We start from the raw sequence: 18,149 nt of genomic DNA on the forward strand, positions 1-18,149 counted from the left end.
ACTCATTTAAGCACATTTTGTTAAAGAAAGATACGTGCGCTGTTGCTACATGAGGGGCTATCATATACAAGACGCGTAAATTCAATGCTCCGGTATTAGATCTCACTAGAGATAGTTATGAATATGAAGACTACTAATAATTAACCACCTTTATTGGGAAAAGGGTGGAATGCAGGAAAATATCAGGCTTATTCGATTTTGGCCTCCTGCCCACAATCGTCACAGTAGAACTTTATTTGGTTTGTAGTACCCGAAGTCATTGGATGCGGAGTAAAGTTGACACTCTGACACTTGGAACAGGTATACTTACCGTCTCCAACGTCGCTCCAACCTTCGGCACGCCTGTTTGCGATGCTCCCGACGTCCAAGGGTATACTTACTACCTGGGACTCTTTAACCCCACCGTCTTCTACTTGGTGTGTGGCCCTTTCAATGTAAACATTGCCCTTCAGCTGCCCACCTTCCTCGGACTTGGACAATGACGTATTGGAATGCGAATGCTGCTTTTGGCCTACTTGATGCACAACCCCAACATGTGGAGTTTGCACTAAAACCTTTTTTATCTCATCATCAATGTTCTTCACCGAATCTGACACCTGTATAGAATTTTTAGAGCTTGATGAGTAAGAAGTGGATGATACACTAGACGATCCTCCCCGCAAAGGCAAAGAGGTTAACTTATCTTTCCCAACCCCGACGCTATGGTTGTGTTGAATGCCTCTTAAAGTGCTGTTGTTCATCTCGTCATAGCTTGTCTTGCCGCTGTAAGAGCTTGTTGATACATCCGGAGTAGAGGTTATCATATTAGTGTTGCTGTTCCCATCCACTTTCTGCTGTTGTTGCTTCTCAATGTTGATTTTTGGAATCAATTGCTTTGCACTCTTGCAACAACTAGAAGCTTTCGTTGTACCTGATCCATTTGCATTTGAACCGTCAGGTATTATGCTGGATTCAACTGCAAACTTATTTGCTGGTCTCAAGTACCCCTTTTTCCCACGACCCCTAACTGTTGCATCCGCATCCATGTAGATGGAAGACATCGTATCCGCGATGTTCATCGTCGTGGCCTCGTAGTTTGGAATCACTAAAGAATTTCGATTCAGTACCTTCTTACTCATCCCTCTTGAGAGTACGCTCTGTTTTCTATCTAACAACTGTGAGGCTTTTTTGCCTTGAAGAGCTTTTCTGATATACCTTGAAAAATCTCTTCTAAAAACTTTAATCTTCCCGGTGTTATCTGTTGAAACGATCACCGCTGTTGATAAATCATCAATTTCCAGGTCTTTTATATGACTTTCAGTTACCAAGGAAGAATATTGATGCTTCAAATCGAAAATTGGATCATTACTCAATTCCAACAATTTCAATGAAGCTCTAGGTGCAAATAATGAGACATTACACCTGTTATTATGCGTATGGAAAGAACCATAATATTTGTTGTCTATGAGACAGGTGTCGTCTTTGAAGTAATTCAAAAGATCAAAGTGTGCCTTGGTGAATAATTTCTTTTCGTTTTCTATTTTGTTTCGCTTATCTGAATACAATTGCCATATATAAGTCCATCCATCGTCACTACCACTAATAACGTGGGTCTTATCCTCATTTAAGCTTGCAGATATAGTTGATGCTTTATTTGTATAACCTGAATACCTAACTTCCAAAAATTTTTCCGTGAAATTAAACAATCTAATTTTAGAATCATTACATGAAATTAGAACCTTCACCATTGGAAGTTCGCTTTCGTTGTTGGTTTTGTTATTACTTGAGGTGTTACTTTTATTGTAAGGAGTTTTTGCTGGATCACTCAAACAATCCTTTGTATCATCTATGAATGTGACAATTCCAGTAATCCTGGGCATGTTATGCTTTCTTTTGATTTGGTAATCTGACTCAACTATTAGACCACCATCGATCTTAAGCGTAAAGATATATCCCTTATCACAGCCCACAAACAACCGCTTGGAATTTGGGCAGAAATCAAAGCAAGTAATCGATTTGTTCAAATTGACTTCATAAATGACTTCCTTCTCAAAAATTGAAAGAAAAAGTACCCTACCATTCCACTGAGATGCGACAAAGAAACGGTCGTCAGTTTTATGGAATTTGGCACACGTCACAATACTGTCGAACTTATAAGTTTGTAGGCAATCTGCTCTGTCTACGTGCCAAAGCTTAGCAGTTCCATCCTCTGAAGAACTCAACAGAAAGTTGTTCTTGGACCAATCCAAAGAGTTTACAGTTCTATCGTGATAAAACGTTTTCACAGGCTTCGACTTAAAAACTGGGGCGTATTCTGCATTTTTTGATGAGAAATGGGAATTTGGCTTTGACTCGTTGGTGTTTGCGCTATCATAAGAATCAAGAGTGTTCCTTCGTGATTTTGAGTAGGACTTGCTAGTCCGTTGTTCTGAGCCCCCATTTATAATAGAGCCCAGGTCATTCAATGTATCGTCAAGGGCATTCTCAATGAAGGATTTCCTGTGTGGTTTGACTGGAATGTTCAAAGAATGGAAGTTATTGCTGTGTCTATCCATCTCCGAAGTGATAACTTCCCATATTCTTATTAAGCCGTCGGCACCAGCAGACGCCAAGTATTTCCCATCATGGCTAAAAGCCATGTTGTAGATGGCATGCGAATCCACCGACTTGGTAGACATGTTCCCATTCGACTGCACCCCATTTGAATTCAAGGTCGTAGAACTCGTGTTCCTTCTATAGTTGGGAGGCACACTCCCATGGCTGTTGGCTGCCGAATCCGTGCTGTAGGCACCACCATTGAGATTGTTTTGGTCGTGTGCCGAGGGCGACAGAAAATGATCATCACACTTAAGCTCTTGTGATAAGAAAAAATGGTTGTAGCCCTTGTTTGAGAAGCGTGCACTTCTTCTGAACAGCGTCAAATAGCTCAAATCGATTTTCCTGAGCTTCTCAAACTCACTCTCACTTGTCGGAGGGTACGACGTCGAATAATTAGGGGTCAGCTTATTCATGTGAGCAGAGTCAGGAAAGCTCGTGGCTATGGTGCTTCCATCCGTATGGGAAAAGTGATCGTGGCTGTCGCAGCCGCTGGTTTCAATTGTAGGAGTCATGGCTACTTTGGACGCCACTGCACATTTCGGCGTAAGATCTGGGATGGCAAATGGTGTACTGGGCACATTTATTCTCTGGTCGGGCGAAAGCAGACAGCTCTTATCCTGGAAAAATCCCTTCATTTGTCTGGCTCAAATACCCTCGTATACTTTAATAGATTAGACCAAATACTTCCACCTTGCTTGCAGATCAATTGACTGCAGCAATGGCTTGTTCAATGGCAACTTTTTTATCAGTCCTTCTCCTCAATCCCAAAAAGGCTACTAGGCTACCATACGGGCCGAGCAGTCAGTTTCTCCGATGGCTTGGAGAGGAAGGGCTTTCTCTCCCGATGCGGAGGCAAAGGCGATTGATTTTCCAATCACCCGCTCAAGAGGCTAATAAAGAGATTACGTAATAGAAAAATGTTAGGCCGATCGGCTCAAAACACGTAAAAAGGGTGGGAAAGCGCGAGACGGGGAACCCGTGCACCGTTGTGGGTCGCGCGGATTTGCCTTTCTCTTCCAACTTTCACGAAAAAACGGGGCAACGGGGGAAGAAGGAGGAAAGTGAAGGTGGCAAATTAAGAAGCGGCAGAAGAAAAGGAGGAGGCTCTCTTGTTTTTCTTTTGTTGGTTGTGCTTCTTCATATTGCTGAAGCAACAAGAGGACTTCTCAGATACATCAGGACAGTACACACATACGATGGAGAGCGAATATTCGACCGTTCAACTTTTTGTGAGACCAATCAACGCCCAAGCCAAGCACGATGAAGTGCAGGAATTCTTTTCAGAATGTGGTCCGTTGAGAGAGCTCAGACTCATGCCAGGCTATGCCTTTGTCGAATACGAAACCCCAGAAATCGCCGAAAAGGCCTTCAACGAACTGGTGGAGAAGACGTTCCAGGGTGAGCCTTTGCAAGTCGAGTACGCTAAACACAAGCCAGAGTACGCGAAGAAGGGTGAAAACAGAGTGAAGGTTAGCAGTTTGCCAATCCACACCTCATGGCAGGATTTCAAGGACTTTTTGCGTGAAGAAATCCACGTCCAGCCAACTTTTGTTCGTATCCCTATCGAAGAGCCGACCGTTTGCCATTTAGAGTTTGCCTCCAAGGAAGAGATGGAAACTGCTATTGCAGCAATCAACGAAACCAAGTTCAAGGATGCTGCCATTGTTGCTGAAGAAGACACCTCTCCTTATATCGCATCTGCTTCAAGACAGGTTGTCCAACGTCGTGGCCGTGGTGGCTACTTCCGCGGAGGACCAGGTCGTGGCTACTACCGTGGCGGATTCCGTCCAGTCCACAGAGGTGGTTACGGCGGTCCAGGTGGCTTCAGAGGCCCACCTCCAATGGGCTACGATTCATACGGTCCTCCTCAAGGCGGTTACAGAGACTACCCTCCAAGAGGAGGTTACATGGGTAGAGGTGGCTATATGCCAAGAGGTAGAGGCGGTTACATGCCAAGAGGCAGAGGAGGCTACATGCCAAGAGGAGGTTATGCCCCAAGAGGCGGTTACCCTCCTAGAGGCGACTACGGTCCAAGAGGCGGCGATTTCGGCGGTGCTCCTCCTCCTAGAGGTGACTACGGTATGCCGCCTGCTCCAGGTGCTGAATTCAGAGAAGGCCCACCACCTCCAAGAAACGATTACAGATCAAGCAGAGAAGATGGTGGTGAATATTCAGGTGACAGAGATTTCAACAGGGACAGATCTCCAGGTAGATTTTGAAAATCAAGGAAGAATTGAAAAACAGAACGTCAGGACGGATTGATGATTACGAATCAGTAGCGATTGAATTGAGTAAATTAAGAATAGATTTTTCTTCCCTTACCTTTTTGAGACACCCGAAATTTGATGATGATCAGAAGAAGAAAACTATGCGAAGATAAGTAGAAACTCAAGTAAATTGAATCAAAATTGTATTTTTTTAGTCATTTTTTCACTAAATTAGAAAAGAATCTTTTCAAACAGACTCCTTTCAAGTCAACTGAAGTAAATATGTGAATATTCGAATGAGTGATTTGAAATTGTAAATTATATTATTAGACTACGAAATAATAAGTTAAAACTAAATTGAAAAACAAAAGTTAGTCTTTTTGTTAACATTGTTCCATTGTACTTCCCCCCATTCTATTCTTTTCCATCGTTCCATTTTCCATTTTCCATTTTCCATTTTCCATTTTCCATTTTCCATTTTCCATTTCCAATTTTCCATTTTCCATTTTCCATTTCCAATTTTCAAATTTCAATCTCCTATTTCCTATTTCCTATTTGTGTTTACCGATTTTTGTTTTTGCTTTCTGCTTTCTGCTTTTTGCTTTTTGCTTCTTGCTCTTTGCTTTCTGCTTTTTGCTTTTTACTTCTTTTCTCCATTTTGTTTACTCGGAAAAGTCTTACTTTCTCAGCTTTCCTTTAGTACTCTCAAACCATCCCCATTGTACTCGATTCAAGATTGAAGTGATAGAGACACATCTGCTGATCAAGATACCCGCTTACTTGACTGAGAGGCACAAACAGTAGACAGTCCGAGAAGGTTCTCGGGCTCTTCTGCGCGTGGCGCGGGTATTTTTGAGAAATTGGCTCAGATGGGAGAGAAACAGATTTGGGTGGCAAACTGAAGAGAGGCGGGAGAGAGGGGAGAAGATAGGCGTATTGTTTGCATTGGCGGACGGGCATTTGAGGGATTGCAATGCTTACGCCTATACTTCCTTTTACAAACACACATTTTTTACAGCACTACCTTAAAACTAGGCCTTGGAACAGACACACTTGCATACATTCAATATGGACAGCATAACTCCTGAGGAGCAAAATGTTTTGGATCAATTCGAAGAAATCACAAATTACGATAAGGAGAATGAAAGCACCAAAGTTCTGCGATTACTGACAGTATGCAATTGGAACTTAGAAGTAGCAATTGCTAGATATTTTGATAATGACTTTCCGCAGCTGTTTGATGAAGTAAACTCTCAGGGGCAGATACCGCTTTCGAGCATGTCGACACCGGCTTCGGCCTCAAACACGGTCGCTACTCCGACACACTCAATTGCCGGATCCGATAATATAGGGGCAGCTGAAGATGATTTCTTTCGAGCCCCGCTGCCAATTCCTCCTACTACGCAGACAAACTTTTTGTTCCCATTCCCCGAAGATGCATTCATTCCTAAACTGCATCGTGCATTGCCTATAAGTAACAAATGGAAATTTCAAGCAGGCTTGATAAATTCAGTGTCCAATAAAAACACATACAAATACAGCCGGTTACTAACCCCTTTTGTGTTTTTGTTGATGCTTATGCCTAAAGTTTTACTCTTCTTAGGGTACGGCTTGAATCGACTCTTCGGGAATTTTGCACCAAAGCTATTCAGAATATTAGGCCTACGAGCCGAGGAGGATGATTTTCCCTCAAAGCCAGTTTACAATGCCGATGAGCAACTGTCAAGCTACGACGTTCATAAGTACATAGATGATTTTTTGGGCAAGGAAATTAGCTTGCCAATATTCAAAGGGGAATTCAATGCTGCATTTGATGAAGCGAGAAACAATTTCAAGTGGTTTTGCGTCGTGCTATTCAATTCCGAATCTCCAAGTTCCGAGAAATTGATCACAAATTTTCTTGCAAACGACTTGTTTGTCAAGTTCATTAAAAATAATGATGTAGTGTTATATGTTGGAGATGTCCTCTACCCAGAACCGTTTGAAGTGGGTCAAACATACTCTGCGTTTGGCCTTCCATACTTAGCTTTGATTGCAAATGTTTCAGCAACAGGAATGACACACCCAGAATTTTCATTTGTTTGTAAATATAACAAGCTGTTGACCGGCTTTGGCAGCAACGGAAATGGAATTGCAAGTGGAAGCTCCGTTTCTAGATTATGCAAGAAGTTGAACAGACTAGTCAGTAAATATGAACCACAGTTAGTTGCACAAAGATACGACAAACAAGAAGCCGAATGCTCAAGACTGATCAGAGAGCAACAGGACAGTGCATATCAAGAGTCTTTATTGAAGGATATGAAAAGACAAAAAGAGAGAGAGCAAAAGCAAAATGAAGAGGAAGAAAAATTACGGAGGGAAAGAGAAGAGAAGTTGAGAATAGAACAACAAATTCTCAAGCGCAAAGAATGCGCCATACGCTACATTAATGAGAAATATGACAGAGATTGCAGTAGCTGGGAGAGAGGCGATTTCACGACAATCCAATTTCGAACTAATAAGGGCCAAAGATTTATTCGTAAGTTTGGAAGGGACGATACTGCATTGGACATATTCAAGTACGTTTCAGGTAAAAAACTCATTGATGAAATGATGAGTTCCGAAGATAACGAGTTCTCTACTGAAGATGAAGTATTGCAATCTTTGAAGAATTACCCTTATCAATTTGACGAAGATACCGAACAAGGTAATGTTTCATTCTCTTTTGATCTGATATCTCCGATGCCACGGCTGAGATTGCAGCCGGTTCTCAAAAAAGTAAACCAAATCAAAGAAATATGGCCCAACGGGTCTCTTTTAATCGAGAAGGGAAACGATGACGACGATAATGACGACGACGATGATGACGATGATGACGATGATGAAGGCAACGATGAAGGCGATGGTGATGAGGAAGAGGAAGAGGAAGAGGAAGAGGAAAAGTAATTCAGTTTGAATACACAACGCTCTGCAAACAATGTCTAACTATTTATATACCACACCTCTCATAGATATACACCTACTGCATTCAAACAATGCGCAATCGATTTTTCATCTCCTTCTCTTGAGAGATGGATCCGCATCCCTCTCGTCTCTTGCATCTGTGGTTTCCCTCAGTTTGCCCATGTTTTCCGAAACAACTCCCACGACGTAGTTTCTTAACTGTTCATCTCTTTGTTCCTCGGAGAGGTTTGAGTTTCCAAAAATCTCTTGCAATTTTTCACGACGATCCTTCACTTCTTCAGAATTGTCATCTGCGTCATCAGTACTGAGATACGCTTTGATTTCCTGTCCATCTGGTAGACGCAACTTTCCGTCAGAAACGCTTGCCCCATCAGAGTCTGCAGACGTCAACTCCTTTGCCGAAGGATCTCCTGTTTGCTCAAGAATTGTGAAGAATCTAATAAGCTCTGGAAACTCGTTTTCTTCAACGAAATATTCTTTCACGTTTAATCCGTCATTGTTTTTCAGCCTGTAATTGGCATTGAATTCTTGTACCAGTACTTTAGCAACATCCAAGCTCTCCGTATGATGCAAAGGTGTGTCACCATCGGAGTCCTGCACGTTTGGATTACCTCCGTTCTGCAAAAGATAGCGCAATAAGTCAATATTGCCATAAGAAGCAGCAGCATGGATAGGTGTAAATCCATTCGGGTCTGCCGAATCTGGTAAAAATTTTCCCGATTCAATGAGGCATTTTACCAAACTAATCTTGTTATCTGCAGCTGCCACCCATATGTTATCTGACATACCAATTTGTTTATCTCCCTTGTTTCAAGAGCTAAGCTCTGGCCTTTTTAATCCATCTTCTGTAATTCATGTTTCTCTACTATGGATAAAAATTTTAGCTTTTTTAATTACAATACCGGCACCTTGATTACGTAACAAAACTGAGATATTAAGCTGGTAAATCAGTTAAAGTTCCGGGAACATGTTTGCACAAATGAAGCAGCTCCATACACACAGAACTGGGGTAGAAAAAGAAGGTTGACGTGAAACGTACAATAAAGGGAAGAGACATGAGTGCCGAGAAGCAGCAAGAACAACAGCAGGTGACGACGACGCCTCTACTTGCGCAGCCAGAAAAGCCTGTGCTATCAGAGGAAAAGAAAGCTTCGTTGTGTTCGCAATGTGACGAGTACAAACAGTGGATGACACAGTACTCGCCAACTGTGAGGTTTATGTTTGATCAGATCAAGCAAGCCGGAGGCTATGTATCTCCTAACAAGATCAACTGCCAGATTTGCGAGGACCCTAAGCTTGGGGGATTTCATCCAGATCTTGGTATCCAACTCTGCGCCAACTATATACCTGATAAATGGGTGTTGAACGACACTCTTTCACACGAACTGATCCACTGGTACGACAATACTAGATTCAAGGTGGACTGGATGAATTTGAAGCACCATGCATGTAGTGAGATTCGTGCTGCCAGTTTAAGTGGAGAGTGTGCCATTATGACCGAGTTTTGGAAGAATTCGGGGGTGATGAGAATCGCCAAGGGACATCAAGCATGCGTAAAGCGTAGGGCTGCTTTGAGCGTTGTTGGACATCCCAAATGCAAAGATATGGAGCATGCCAAGGAGGTTGTGGACGAGGTGTTCAGATCTTGTTTTAACGATACCAGGCCTTTTGAGATGATCTATAGGTGAGCATTTTTTTCGTTATTTCTTTCCTGCTTGTACAAAGGATCTGTGACCATTAATATGTGAAAGGAATACATAGAAGTGTGTATTTAAATCTATTCTTATTTCAAAGAAAAAACATATATGTATATATTAGAGCCACTGTTAGCTTACCTCAAGCATCTACGCTCTTTTTCAGAACACCAAGTACATTGTGCACATCAAACTTGGGCCAAAAACGACTCCAAACCAAAAAATACAATTTCCCAAAACATACTTGCCCTTCATCCACTTTGTTTTTGAAAGTTGAACGAGGCTCAACTGACTCATCTGAAGGCAGAGTAGATAAAATCTCACCTTCTTAAAAATGACGTACATGGCCAACTCATGTATGACCGAGCTCAAAAGAAAGGTGAAAAATGTAGCAGCTGTTTTGTTGACCTTGAAAGCCGAAATTGAGGAGTGGTAGACATGGCGGAGCAAGAACTTGTGGACAGGGACATTCCAGTCACGAGCATACTCATTCCAGTCCACAGAGTTCCACCAATAGCTGTAGAACTCACGGTCAGCGAACCTCGAGAGCTCTGCGATGGCGTTCAAAATCAATTCCCAGATTAAGTAGAAAACTAATAAGTAGATGGTGAGAAACGGAGGGATAGTTTGGATGAGAATAAATGGGTACTCTTTTAAACGATGGCTTAAAGAGGTAGTCTTCTGGATTTCTAAACAATATGACACGATAGGATAGAGGCGGTGTTGTGCAATGGCAATCATCAAGATGATGACACCGAAAATGCCTGCGATTTTTGTGAAAAGGTAGCCCCATCTGATTTTCTCGTTTCTTGGGTATTTGCTCTGGTACACCAAAACAGGAAAGAAGGAATATTCGAAAAAGTTGAAGAACGAGATATTGGAAGGAAACTCCTGGGAAGAGATCTCTGAGTTGCAGAACTCTACCGAGTTGGAGAGAGCCTTTTTAATATTTTCAGGCAAAAATTCCCTTTTTTTCAAGAAGGCTGCTGAAAACCTCAGCTCCTTGGTGATTTCCCACAAGTACCCGTTGAAAAAGGCGTAAGAGTGGACCTTCATCAACATCACGACGGTGTGCAACATGATAAAGATCTGCGCAATCCACGGGTAGTCCATGCGGTCTGCGAAGGAGAGCGGACAGTAGAGGAGCGCCACCTCGTAGACTGTCTGCAGGACAAAACCGGTATACTTCCACCTGATGATGTTATGCTTGACAAGCACCTGGATGACAACAGATGTGTACATAGAGAGGTACATGGCGAGGTCGGTCAAGGCAACCTTCCACAAATCCTTCATCATAAGCTTGAATATCTCGGAGTTGAGCAAGCTACCATGGCTCTGGTGGTATCCGCTCACCACGTCGACTCCGAAAAAGGCGACTGCGATCCAAAACGCAATGTATAGGCCGTAGAACTTGGCGCCAAAGTGGATCTCGCTATCGAAGATGGTCTCCCTTGGGATGAAGTTCAAGTCCCCGAAGTTCGATCTCATCTCGCCGTCTCGTTTGAACCGCACCTTGCTCTGCGTGACGTGCCTGTACACCGTGCTCTGGCTGCCGGCAGAGTCGATCTTCCCGTGCTTGATTGTGTCGTTGCCCGTCGACATGGCCGACTCCGCCGCCGACAGCGGGCTCTCAACCGCCTCTACCTCCGCCTTCGTCTGTTCACGGGCCTCAGCCTCCGAGGAGGCCACCGGTGACTCCGGAACGCTCTCCACGCCGACAATGTTGCTGTCGCTCGAATCGTACTCATCATTAAGTATGATCGACTGTCGCTTTTGCCCAAGGCTCGTGCTGCTGTTGTTCTCCAGAATGTTGAACCGCCTGAATCCCCTATTCGCCCGGTCAAGCGTGCCTTCCGACAGCTGGGGCTTCATCGGGAACTCTTCCCGCGGGTCGGTCATGGTTTCTAGTGTGTATTGTGTGTCTGGTGTCTCTGTACCGTAAACCTTCTGTCCTGTGGACGCCAATTGGTCTGCACGAACTCTCCTTCACCCCTTTGAACTACCCTCACAGGGCTTTTAGTACGCCTCCGTTGCCTTCATCTTCGTCATGTGCAGCAGCAGCCTGTCTACCTCAGGCGTCCTATCCGTCCCAATATGTTCGCTTCGCTGACATAAGCACACTATGGAACCGGGGGAATTGCCGTTTTCGGAATAGACCTCCGGAGGAAAAAAATTTGCAGCTTTTCATGTGACGGAAAGACAAGAAAAGAGCCGGAAAAGAGGCCGGAGAGGCCGGAGAAGAAGCCAAAAGGCGACCGGAGAAACATAGAAGCACCTTAAGGCTGAGATAGAATGTCTAGACCAGAACAGATTGCACCGCCAGAGGTTTTCTATAACGATACCGAGTCGAGAAAGTACACGCAGTCGTCCCGTGTGCAGCACATCCAGGCGAAGATGACGTTTCGGGCGTTGGACTTGTTGAACCTCGAGGAGGGCCGGAGCCACTACCTGCTGGATGTGGGATGTGGGTCTGGGCTTTCGGGGGAGATTTTGACGGAGGAGGGACACATGTGGGTCGGAATGGACATCTCGGCAGACATGCTGGCGACGGCGCTGGACAGAGACATCGAGGGAGACCTCTTTCTTGCAGACATGGGCTGCGGCGTGCCGTTCCGGCCGGGCACGTTCGACGCCGCCATCTCGATCTCTGCGATCCAGTGGCTCTGCAATGCCGACACGAACACAAACGAGCCGAAGTTCCGGCTCGCACGGTTCTTCAACACGCTCTACTCGGCGCTCCGCAAGGGCGGCAAGTTTGTTGGCCAGTTCTACCCAGCGAACGAGGACCAGACCGTACAGATCACGGGCGCCGCCAAGGTGGCTGGCTTCCAGTGCGGTGTCGTCGTCGACGAGCCGGAGTCGAAGAGAAACCGGAAGCACTACTTGGTGCTCCAAGCGGGCTCGTCCGCAAGGCCGTTGAACGTCGATGGCATGGAGGTGGAGAACATGGCGAAGGCACAGCACTCGAAGGAGTCCAGCAAGCTCTCCCGGAAACGGACCAAGGCGCTCGAGACGAAGAAGGAGTACATCAAGCGGAAGAAGATCCTCATGGAGAAGCGGGGGAAGACCGTGCGCAAGGACTCGAAGTTCACCGGACGGGCCCGGAAGGCCCGTTTCTGACCACCGGTGTAGCTGCACCACATGTTTCTGTTTTCTAACCCCTTTTCTCTTGTATAGTATTCTACCGACAAACAAACCTGTATCAATCACCTTCCAAGGGGTTACCCGGTCGCATATCGCGCACACTTACTGCGACGACGAGCGCAGGAACGAAAAAAGACATGTATCTGGAGACGAAGGACGTTGCAGAGGAGGGAGATCAAGAGAACTAACCGGCTACGACCTTGTTCCAACAGACAGGGACTTCTGCCACAAAAACACCGCAGAAATTACACTGGGATCATGTTTTCCAGATCTTCGTCATACGTGTATGCTGCGTCAAAGGCCGAACTCAAGAAGACTGGCGTGCGATACACCGCTCAGTCTAAGAAGAACAGAATCAATGTTCAATTGCTGAAGGACTTCCCGGGTGTGGGTATAAAGGGCCAGATCGTTGCCGTGAAGCCATCAGCTATGTCCAACAAGCTCCACCCTTTCAACGGAGCCGTGTACATGAACTATGAGGGTGCAGAACCTGCGATCCCCGTTGTCACTAAGGCGGCCGCAGCCGCAGCTCTTGCAGCACTCAAGAACGCACAGAAAGAATCCAAAAAGACGAAGAAGGTCAAGTTGAACCCAATTTTGAAGAGTGAACTCGAAAAGTCGAAGAAGACTGACAACCTTTTGAGCATGGACGATCTTTTGGCTATCGATCTGAACGCCTTGTCTAAAGACAATCTTGACTTAGTCTTTTCCAAGCTCCCAAAAAAGCTAATTATGGTCAAGAGGTCTAGAGATAGTGTCCTCTCTTCTCCATTACAGAAATCCTTTATTACCCAACAGATCGAGCTGACCCTTGCCAAGTACATAAGAGAGGCGGAAATAGCCGTCAAGTTCTTCAATAACCAGAACACCTCCATCACCCTTAAATCAGAGACAGGTGAGCCGCTCGATGCCATTGACAAGCTCGGAACGTATTACGCTGAAGTCACACACGAGGAAAGAGAACAACCGATCACCATTGTTGTCAACTCAAACAACTAGAACCTTCCTCACCACGCAAGAAAAACAATTGCCCTTTTTATAGAGTTTCACCTTTGTTCTGTACATATAGATCCATGGATAACTGCAAATAATAACCCTTCCGATCTTTTCAGGCTTCCCTGAGAATTAACTTGTGCTTTTACCCCGGATTCATCGCTGGCCGGGGTTTGGCCCTCCAAACTATCATGAAAATGCCTTGTTGCGTTTGCCCAAAAAGGCAACTAACCATCACTTTTTGTACCAATCATTTCCACTCTTTTTCCCATTACTACACTTCTACATCTCTACCCCGTTTCTGCTTCTTTCACATAAGGTTCTTGTCACGTCTGAGGACAAGAAGCTTTGGGTCTTCCGAAACGTTCACAATGGATGCTGTAGAGACATGCTACATGGCAGCCGCCAAATCAGCTTCCCCGCTAGGAAGGTTACTGTTTTTACCTTATTCTTACATACAGACAACGCTTCAAACATTACGGTACATAGTTATGAATACACTGTCTTACTGCCGTTTGTTTGTAGTCTACCACTATAATCTTTTACATGTAATGCAGGAATCTGATCATGATAAAGAAACGTTTGACGTAACATATAACCAGAGGAAATTCAACAATAAGCACAGAATTAGAAACAAATCACTCCCTGTTGCGCCCAATGTCAAGGAAATGTTTGATCCACCAACGAATGTCTCTGAATACATTAGCAGGCTGTGGTTTAGAACTGATTACTATTACGATCGATACTTGATAAATTACCCCGTTGCATTCTTCAACGGATCAATTCACTCCTACTCTTATAATCCAAGCCAATCTTATAATAAAACGAGTGGGAAACCTAAGGCAACAACAAAAGTAGACGGTGCAGTTTCTGGCGAAGTTGATGATGATTATCCAAAAATCGAATTTGTTCCGAAGCCTTATGTCATCGCCGAGTCTTTAAAGAAGAGAAATAGTAGCAGACTTCCAAATTCATCTGTATCCGGTTGTCCTGTACTATCTGGCCTATTTGTGGACCAAAATGAATCTCAAATAGAAGGCCCGTCTGTCGCAGATAAAAATTCAGATGACAAGGATAAAGCAGAGGAGGTATCAGTGGCTACCCCGAGCAATTCTACCAAAAACATCTTCTACAAAATTAAAATTAGAAGGAAGAATTCCAAGAATGATGTCAGAAACCATCCAACATACGGAAGATATGACCTTGTTGCACAAGCCATAAAAAACATTATTCCACAACCAAATTACTTACCTGATCGAACAATTGGTCCAAACCTGATTAGATTTACTTGGCACTGTTGTGCACACTATGATAAGGCTTCAGGTACTGGTGGATCAAGTGGGGGCACAATGAGGTTTGCACAGGAGTTCAATGATTTAGGTAATACCGGTCTCACTACAAGTAAATCGTACTTAGATCAAGTTCACGAAAACTTTCCCTGGATGTCTTTTGCCGATCTATATACCTTTGCTGGATGTGTAGCAGTTGAGGCCCTTGGTGGTCCAAAAATTGAATGGAAGCCAGGAAGGACAGACTGTCCCGATACCGTTAAAGTTCCCCCTATGGGAAGACTACCATTGGCAACGCTTGACTGGAAGCATATACAAGATGTTTTTTATACCCATTTAGGGTTCAATGCTCAAGAAACAGTTGCTCTTATTGGTGGAGGTCATGGAATTGGAGGCTGCCATGCGAGATACAGTGGATTTAATGGTATATGGACCAAAGCGCCATTTAAATGGGATAATGATTTTTTCAAAGTGTTGTTGGATGAGAATTGGAGTTTGGGAGTTGTTCCTGAAACTGGGATTGAACAGTATTACAACGATGATAAATCTTTGATGATGTTGAACACCGATATTGAATTGCTCAGGTGCCCAGAATTTAAAAGATGGGTTGAAATTTTTGCCAATGACGAAGACTATTTCAACGAACAGTTTGCTTTAGCATTTGCCAAGCTACTTGAATTAGGAGTCCTAAGAGATGAAGATGGTGTACAAAGAGTGAAAGTCTGAATACTTCTTCATAAACAAAATTTTTGCATCTTATTTTATAGCTATATATATGTGTGTAAGTCTTATTTAAAAAAAGAGTACCACCCCAAGTTTATAATTAAGCAGAGACTTTCCAAGTCATGAATCATTCCCATCGTTATTCAAACCGCTAGTGTCGTCCAATCCAAGACTGCCTGTCATCGACGCACTAGGCAAGTTATTGGTATCAAGCAGCCCTGATTGGGCTGCAGATTTAGCAACATAATTTTCCCCATTCCCATCATCGTCAATGGTGGATGGCCCACCAAGGAAATCTAACATCATATGCATACCACCTCCTCCTGCGTATTGCTCCACATCAACAGGTAGCACAGAACTCACTCCTTCCAAAAACCATACTTTTTCTTTCATCTCTTCAGTGAAATTTCTTAGTAACTTGTAATAACATCTCATGATTCTCATTGCCGACAAATCACAATTGATCAACAACCCAAGGAATCTTTTATCAAGTAGTGCAGGGAATGCAAAGATTCTCAAAATAAAGTCAGATTTGTCTCTTTCATTATGGAGTCTCGCCATGTAAGCCAGAGTAGGAAAATATGGGGAGTTGAAAGATATCGGAAACATGTCTGAAATTTCATTATCGAAACATTCAATTGAAGAAAATCTTGGCTTTTTCGACTTGTTACCACCACCGCTAATATAACCGGCTAAATTAGTAGTTATTGGTGGTGAACTCACTCTCATTCTTTTATTTGAAGTCGTGCCAAGATGACCGCTGGAAGTGTTAGATGGCTGTGCTTTAGATGTCCCCTTCTCCTGACTAACACTACTGGATCTTGAGTTTTCATTGCTGTCGGAAGTATTTGATAGCTCACCACTTATCAGATCATATCCTATTTCTCCAAGATCTCCAAGGTCAACCGAAATAAATTTATAAAATCTAGATTTTTCACTGAGAGGCCAAACAGCAGTTAAAATTGTAGCTGCACCTTTAACGTGAAAAATCCAAGCTGAAGGAGGAAGTGATTTGATCGAGCTTGAGGTTGACAATGATGCGTTAGCCAAAGAGTCCATGATCAAAATCAACGCCGAAGCAACAAGTGCATCAGTATTCTCAGGAGACATTTCCAGAACGGCCTCTCTCAACAATCTCAACGCTTCAGCACGGTGGCAGGTTACACATTGATCAAGTCCTCTTTCAGTTCTTGAAAGATGTGTAGCGGAAAATGCAAGAACTGAATGCATTAGAAAGGGGTATTTGAATGCAAGCATTGGAATATCGTCAGACCAAATCTTGGAGTCTGAAATTCCTGCAGCTGTTATGGTTGGCCACACCTTTGTTGTATAATGATACATCAACCTTAGGTCCAGCATATTGAGATCAGATATCGACCCTGTAGTGGTAGATTGCCCGTTGGTGATTGGAGGCAATGGAGATCTGATTGAATCAGGAGATAGAGAGGGTCCACCATTTTCAGCTAAAATCGGGATATCCTTTGATGCTTGAGAACGCTGCTGATATTGAGCAGCTAATTCTTGAGGAGTTGGAGTTTTACTCGTATTAGACTGTTTCAAAAAATTATTTCTGTTAGGAACTATATCACCCAGTAAATCTGATAAAGGATTTCCTCCTGCTGTTCTCGATATATTACTTAAAATACTCTCTTCAGGCATAGTCAGAGACTCAGATGAAGACTTGACACTCATCGGTAAACTTTGATATAGTTGCTGCTGTTTCTCCGGTGGCAACTGCTGAAACTGCTGGAACAGTTTCATTTGCACCTCGGGTGGGAAATTGTTCAAGAATTGCGATGCTACTGCCGTGGCAGCCGGGGATTGGGGAATTTGATGCAGAAATTGGGATATCGGAGAAACTGGTGACATATTGGCAAGGCTTTCATTCATCATAAACGGTGTGGCAGGCAAGATATTTTTCGGTATATCTAATTGTGGCTCTTTCTTAGGAAATGAAGGACTATGCTCAGCCTCCTGTTTCACATAAACATGTTCGCTGGAGTCGTTTTGGTCATGCTCATGTTCATACATTTCGTTGTTTCCATGTTGCTCAGCTGACAGAAAGATACATTGAATACCCATTCTTTCGCAGTTTCCGCACAGAGGTCGTGCTTCGTCACATTTGACTCTTCTTCTTTTACATGTAGCACATCCTTTCCTGCTCTTCTTGTGAAACTTTCTTTTGCCGGTGGATTTTTTGGCTATTTTGGCGTTCTCCAGTTCTGTAATGGTTCCTGAGCTGGACGGCGTGTCAAATGTATATCCCGTAATCATTTTTTTCTTGAGTAAACCAGGCTCGTTCGTTAAACTTAAATTTCTTTCTGCTTTTTCTCTATTTTTTCCCTTTTTTCCTCAAGTAACCTATTTCTTTGGCTTGTACGCTCTTGCAAGCAAGTGCGGTTAGTAAAGTCTTACTGACGTTACTTACTCTCCCTGTTTCTCCAAGCCCACAACCAGATCTTGTTGCTTGGAGCCCCCTTTCAGGTCTACGTGAGGTTCGTGTCGGTCGTACACCTCGTTCCGCTCGCACCACCCAACGCTTTTCAACGAAAGGTAAACAGCTTTTCAGTTTTTTTTAA

The 18,149-nt window shown here is 43.7% G+C and overlaps 10 protein-coding genes across 10 annotated transcripts; 6 read left to right on the forward strand and 4 right to left on the reverse strand.

Moving 5' to 3' along the window:
* Positions 1-34: 34 nt before the first annotated feature.
* Positions 35-3,309, reverse strand: PICMEDRAFT_13998 (hypothetical protein). The gene has a single exon (XM_019160178.1). It carries the CDS (start codon positions 3,210-3,212, stop codon positions 189-191), a length of 3,024 nt encoding a protein of 1,007 aa, XP_019019534.1. The 5' UTR covers positions 3,213-3,309; the 3' UTR covers positions 35-188.
* Positions 3,310-3,770: 461 nt separating this feature from the next.
* On the forward strand, positions 3,771-4,796 carry PICMEDRAFT_47466 (hypothetical protein; the record flags this gene model as incomplete). The annotated part of the gene is made up of 2 exons (XM_019163131.1): positions 3,771-4,389; positions 4,495-4,796. 2 exons carry the CDS (start codon positions 3,774-3,776, stop codon positions 4,794-4,796), a joined length of 918 nt encoding a protein of 305 aa, XP_019019535.1.
* A 1,056-nt stretch (positions 4,797-5,852) lies between these two features.
* On the forward strand, positions 5,853-7,709 carry PICMEDRAFT_70060 (hypothetical protein; the record flags this gene model as incomplete). Its single annotated transcript, XM_019163536.1, has 1 exon — positions 5,853-7,709. The coding sequence occupies one exon, from the start codon at positions 5,853-5,855 to the stop codon at positions 7,707-7,709; it is 1,857 nt and encodes a 618-aa protein (XP_019019536.1).
* Positions 7,710-7,814: 105 nt separating this feature from the next.
* On the reverse strand, positions 7,815-8,513 carry PICMEDRAFT_70061 (hypothetical protein; the record flags this gene model as incomplete). Its single annotated transcript, XM_019163537.1, has 1 exon — positions 7,815-8,513. The coding sequence occupies one exon, from the start codon at positions 8,511-8,513 to the stop codon at positions 7,815-7,817; it is 699 nt and encodes a 232-aa protein (XP_019019537.1).
* A 223-nt stretch (positions 8,514-8,736) lies between these two features.
* Positions 8,737-9,656, forward strand: PICMEDRAFT_14004 (hypothetical protein). Its single transcript, XM_019160179.1, has one exon. The coding sequence runs from the start codon at positions 8,783-8,785 to the stop codon at positions 9,413-9,415; it is 633 nt and encodes a 210-aa protein (XP_019019538.1). The 5' UTR covers positions 8,737-8,782; the 3' UTR covers positions 9,416-9,656.
* Positions 9,584-10,909, reverse strand: PICMEDRAFT_28965 (hypothetical protein; the record flags this gene model as incomplete). Its single annotated transcript, XM_019162566.1, has 1 exon — positions 9,584-10,909. One exon carries the CDS (start codon positions 10,907-10,909, stop codon positions 9,584-9,586), a length of 1,326 nt encoding a protein of 441 aa, XP_019019539.1.
* Positions 10,910-11,713: 804 nt separating this feature from the next.
* On the forward strand, positions 11,714-12,541 carry PICMEDRAFT_30232 (hypothetical protein; the record flags this gene model as incomplete). Its single annotated transcript, XM_019162632.1, has 1 exon — positions 11,714-12,541. The coding sequence occupies one exon, from the start codon at positions 11,714-11,716 to the stop codon at positions 12,539-12,541; it is 828 nt and encodes a 275-aa protein (XP_019019540.1).
* A 141-nt stretch (positions 12,542-12,682) lies between these two features.
* PICMEDRAFT_81917 (hypothetical protein) lies at positions 12,683-13,657 on the forward strand. The gene is made up of 2 exons (XM_019164993.1): positions 12,683-13,335; positions 13,459-13,657. Exons 1-2 carry the CDS (start codon positions 12,824-12,826, stop codon positions 13,562-13,564), a joined length of 618 nt encoding a protein of 205 aa, XP_019019541.1. The 5' UTR covers positions 12,683-12,823; the 3' UTR covers positions 13,565-13,657.
* A 452-nt stretch (positions 13,658-14,109) lies between these two features.
* On the forward strand, positions 14,110-15,573 carry PICMEDRAFT_56699 (hypothetical protein; the record flags this gene model as incomplete). Its single annotated transcript, XM_019163194.1, has 1 exon — positions 14,110-15,573. One exon carries the CDS (start codon positions 14,110-14,112, stop codon positions 15,571-15,573), a length of 1,464 nt encoding a protein of 487 aa, XP_019019542.1.
* Positions 15,574-15,596: 23 nt separating this feature from the next.
* On the reverse strand, positions 15,597-18,066 carry PICMEDRAFT_14006 (hypothetical protein). Its single transcript, XM_019160180.1, has one exon. It carries the CDS (start codon positions 17,842-17,844, stop codon positions 15,691-15,693), a length of 2,154 nt encoding a protein of 717 aa, XP_019019543.1. The 5' UTR covers positions 17,845-18,066; the 3' UTR covers positions 15,597-15,690.
* Positions 18,067-18,149: the final 83 nt, after the last annotated feature.

The sequence above is a fragment of the Pichia membranifaciens genome (assembly GCF_001661235.1).
Source record: "Pichia membranifaciens NRRL Y-2026 unplaced genomic scaffold PICMEscaffold_1, whole genome shotgun sequence".
Taxonomy (NCBI): domain Eukaryota; kingdom Fungi; phylum Ascomycota; class Pichiomycetes; order Pichiales; family Pichiaceae; genus Pichia; species Pichia membranifaciens.

Excerpts from the sequence above, each read along its gene's own strand:
- PICMEDRAFT_14004 (XM_019160179.1), top strand. The coding sequence starts at position 8,783 with ATGAGTGCCGAGAAGCAGCAAGAACAACAGCAGGTGACGACGACGCCT.
- PICMEDRAFT_14006 (XM_019160180.1), bottom strand. The coding sequence starts at position 17,844 with ATGATTACGGGATATACATTTGACACGCCGTCCAGCTCAGGAACCATT.
- PICMEDRAFT_81917 (XM_019164993.1), top strand. The coding sequence starts at position 12,824 with ATGTTTTCCAGATCTTCGTCATACGTGTATGCTGCGTCAAAGGCCGAA. Across the intron at positions 13,336-13,458 it reads GATAGTGTCCTCTCTTCTCC|AGGTGAGCCGCTCGATGCCA; the intron begins ATTACAGAAATC and ends TAAATCAGAGAC.
- PICMEDRAFT_13998 (XM_019160178.1), bottom strand. The coding sequence starts at position 3,212 with ATGAAGGGATTTTTCCAGGATAAGAGCTGTCTGCTTTCGCCCGACCAG.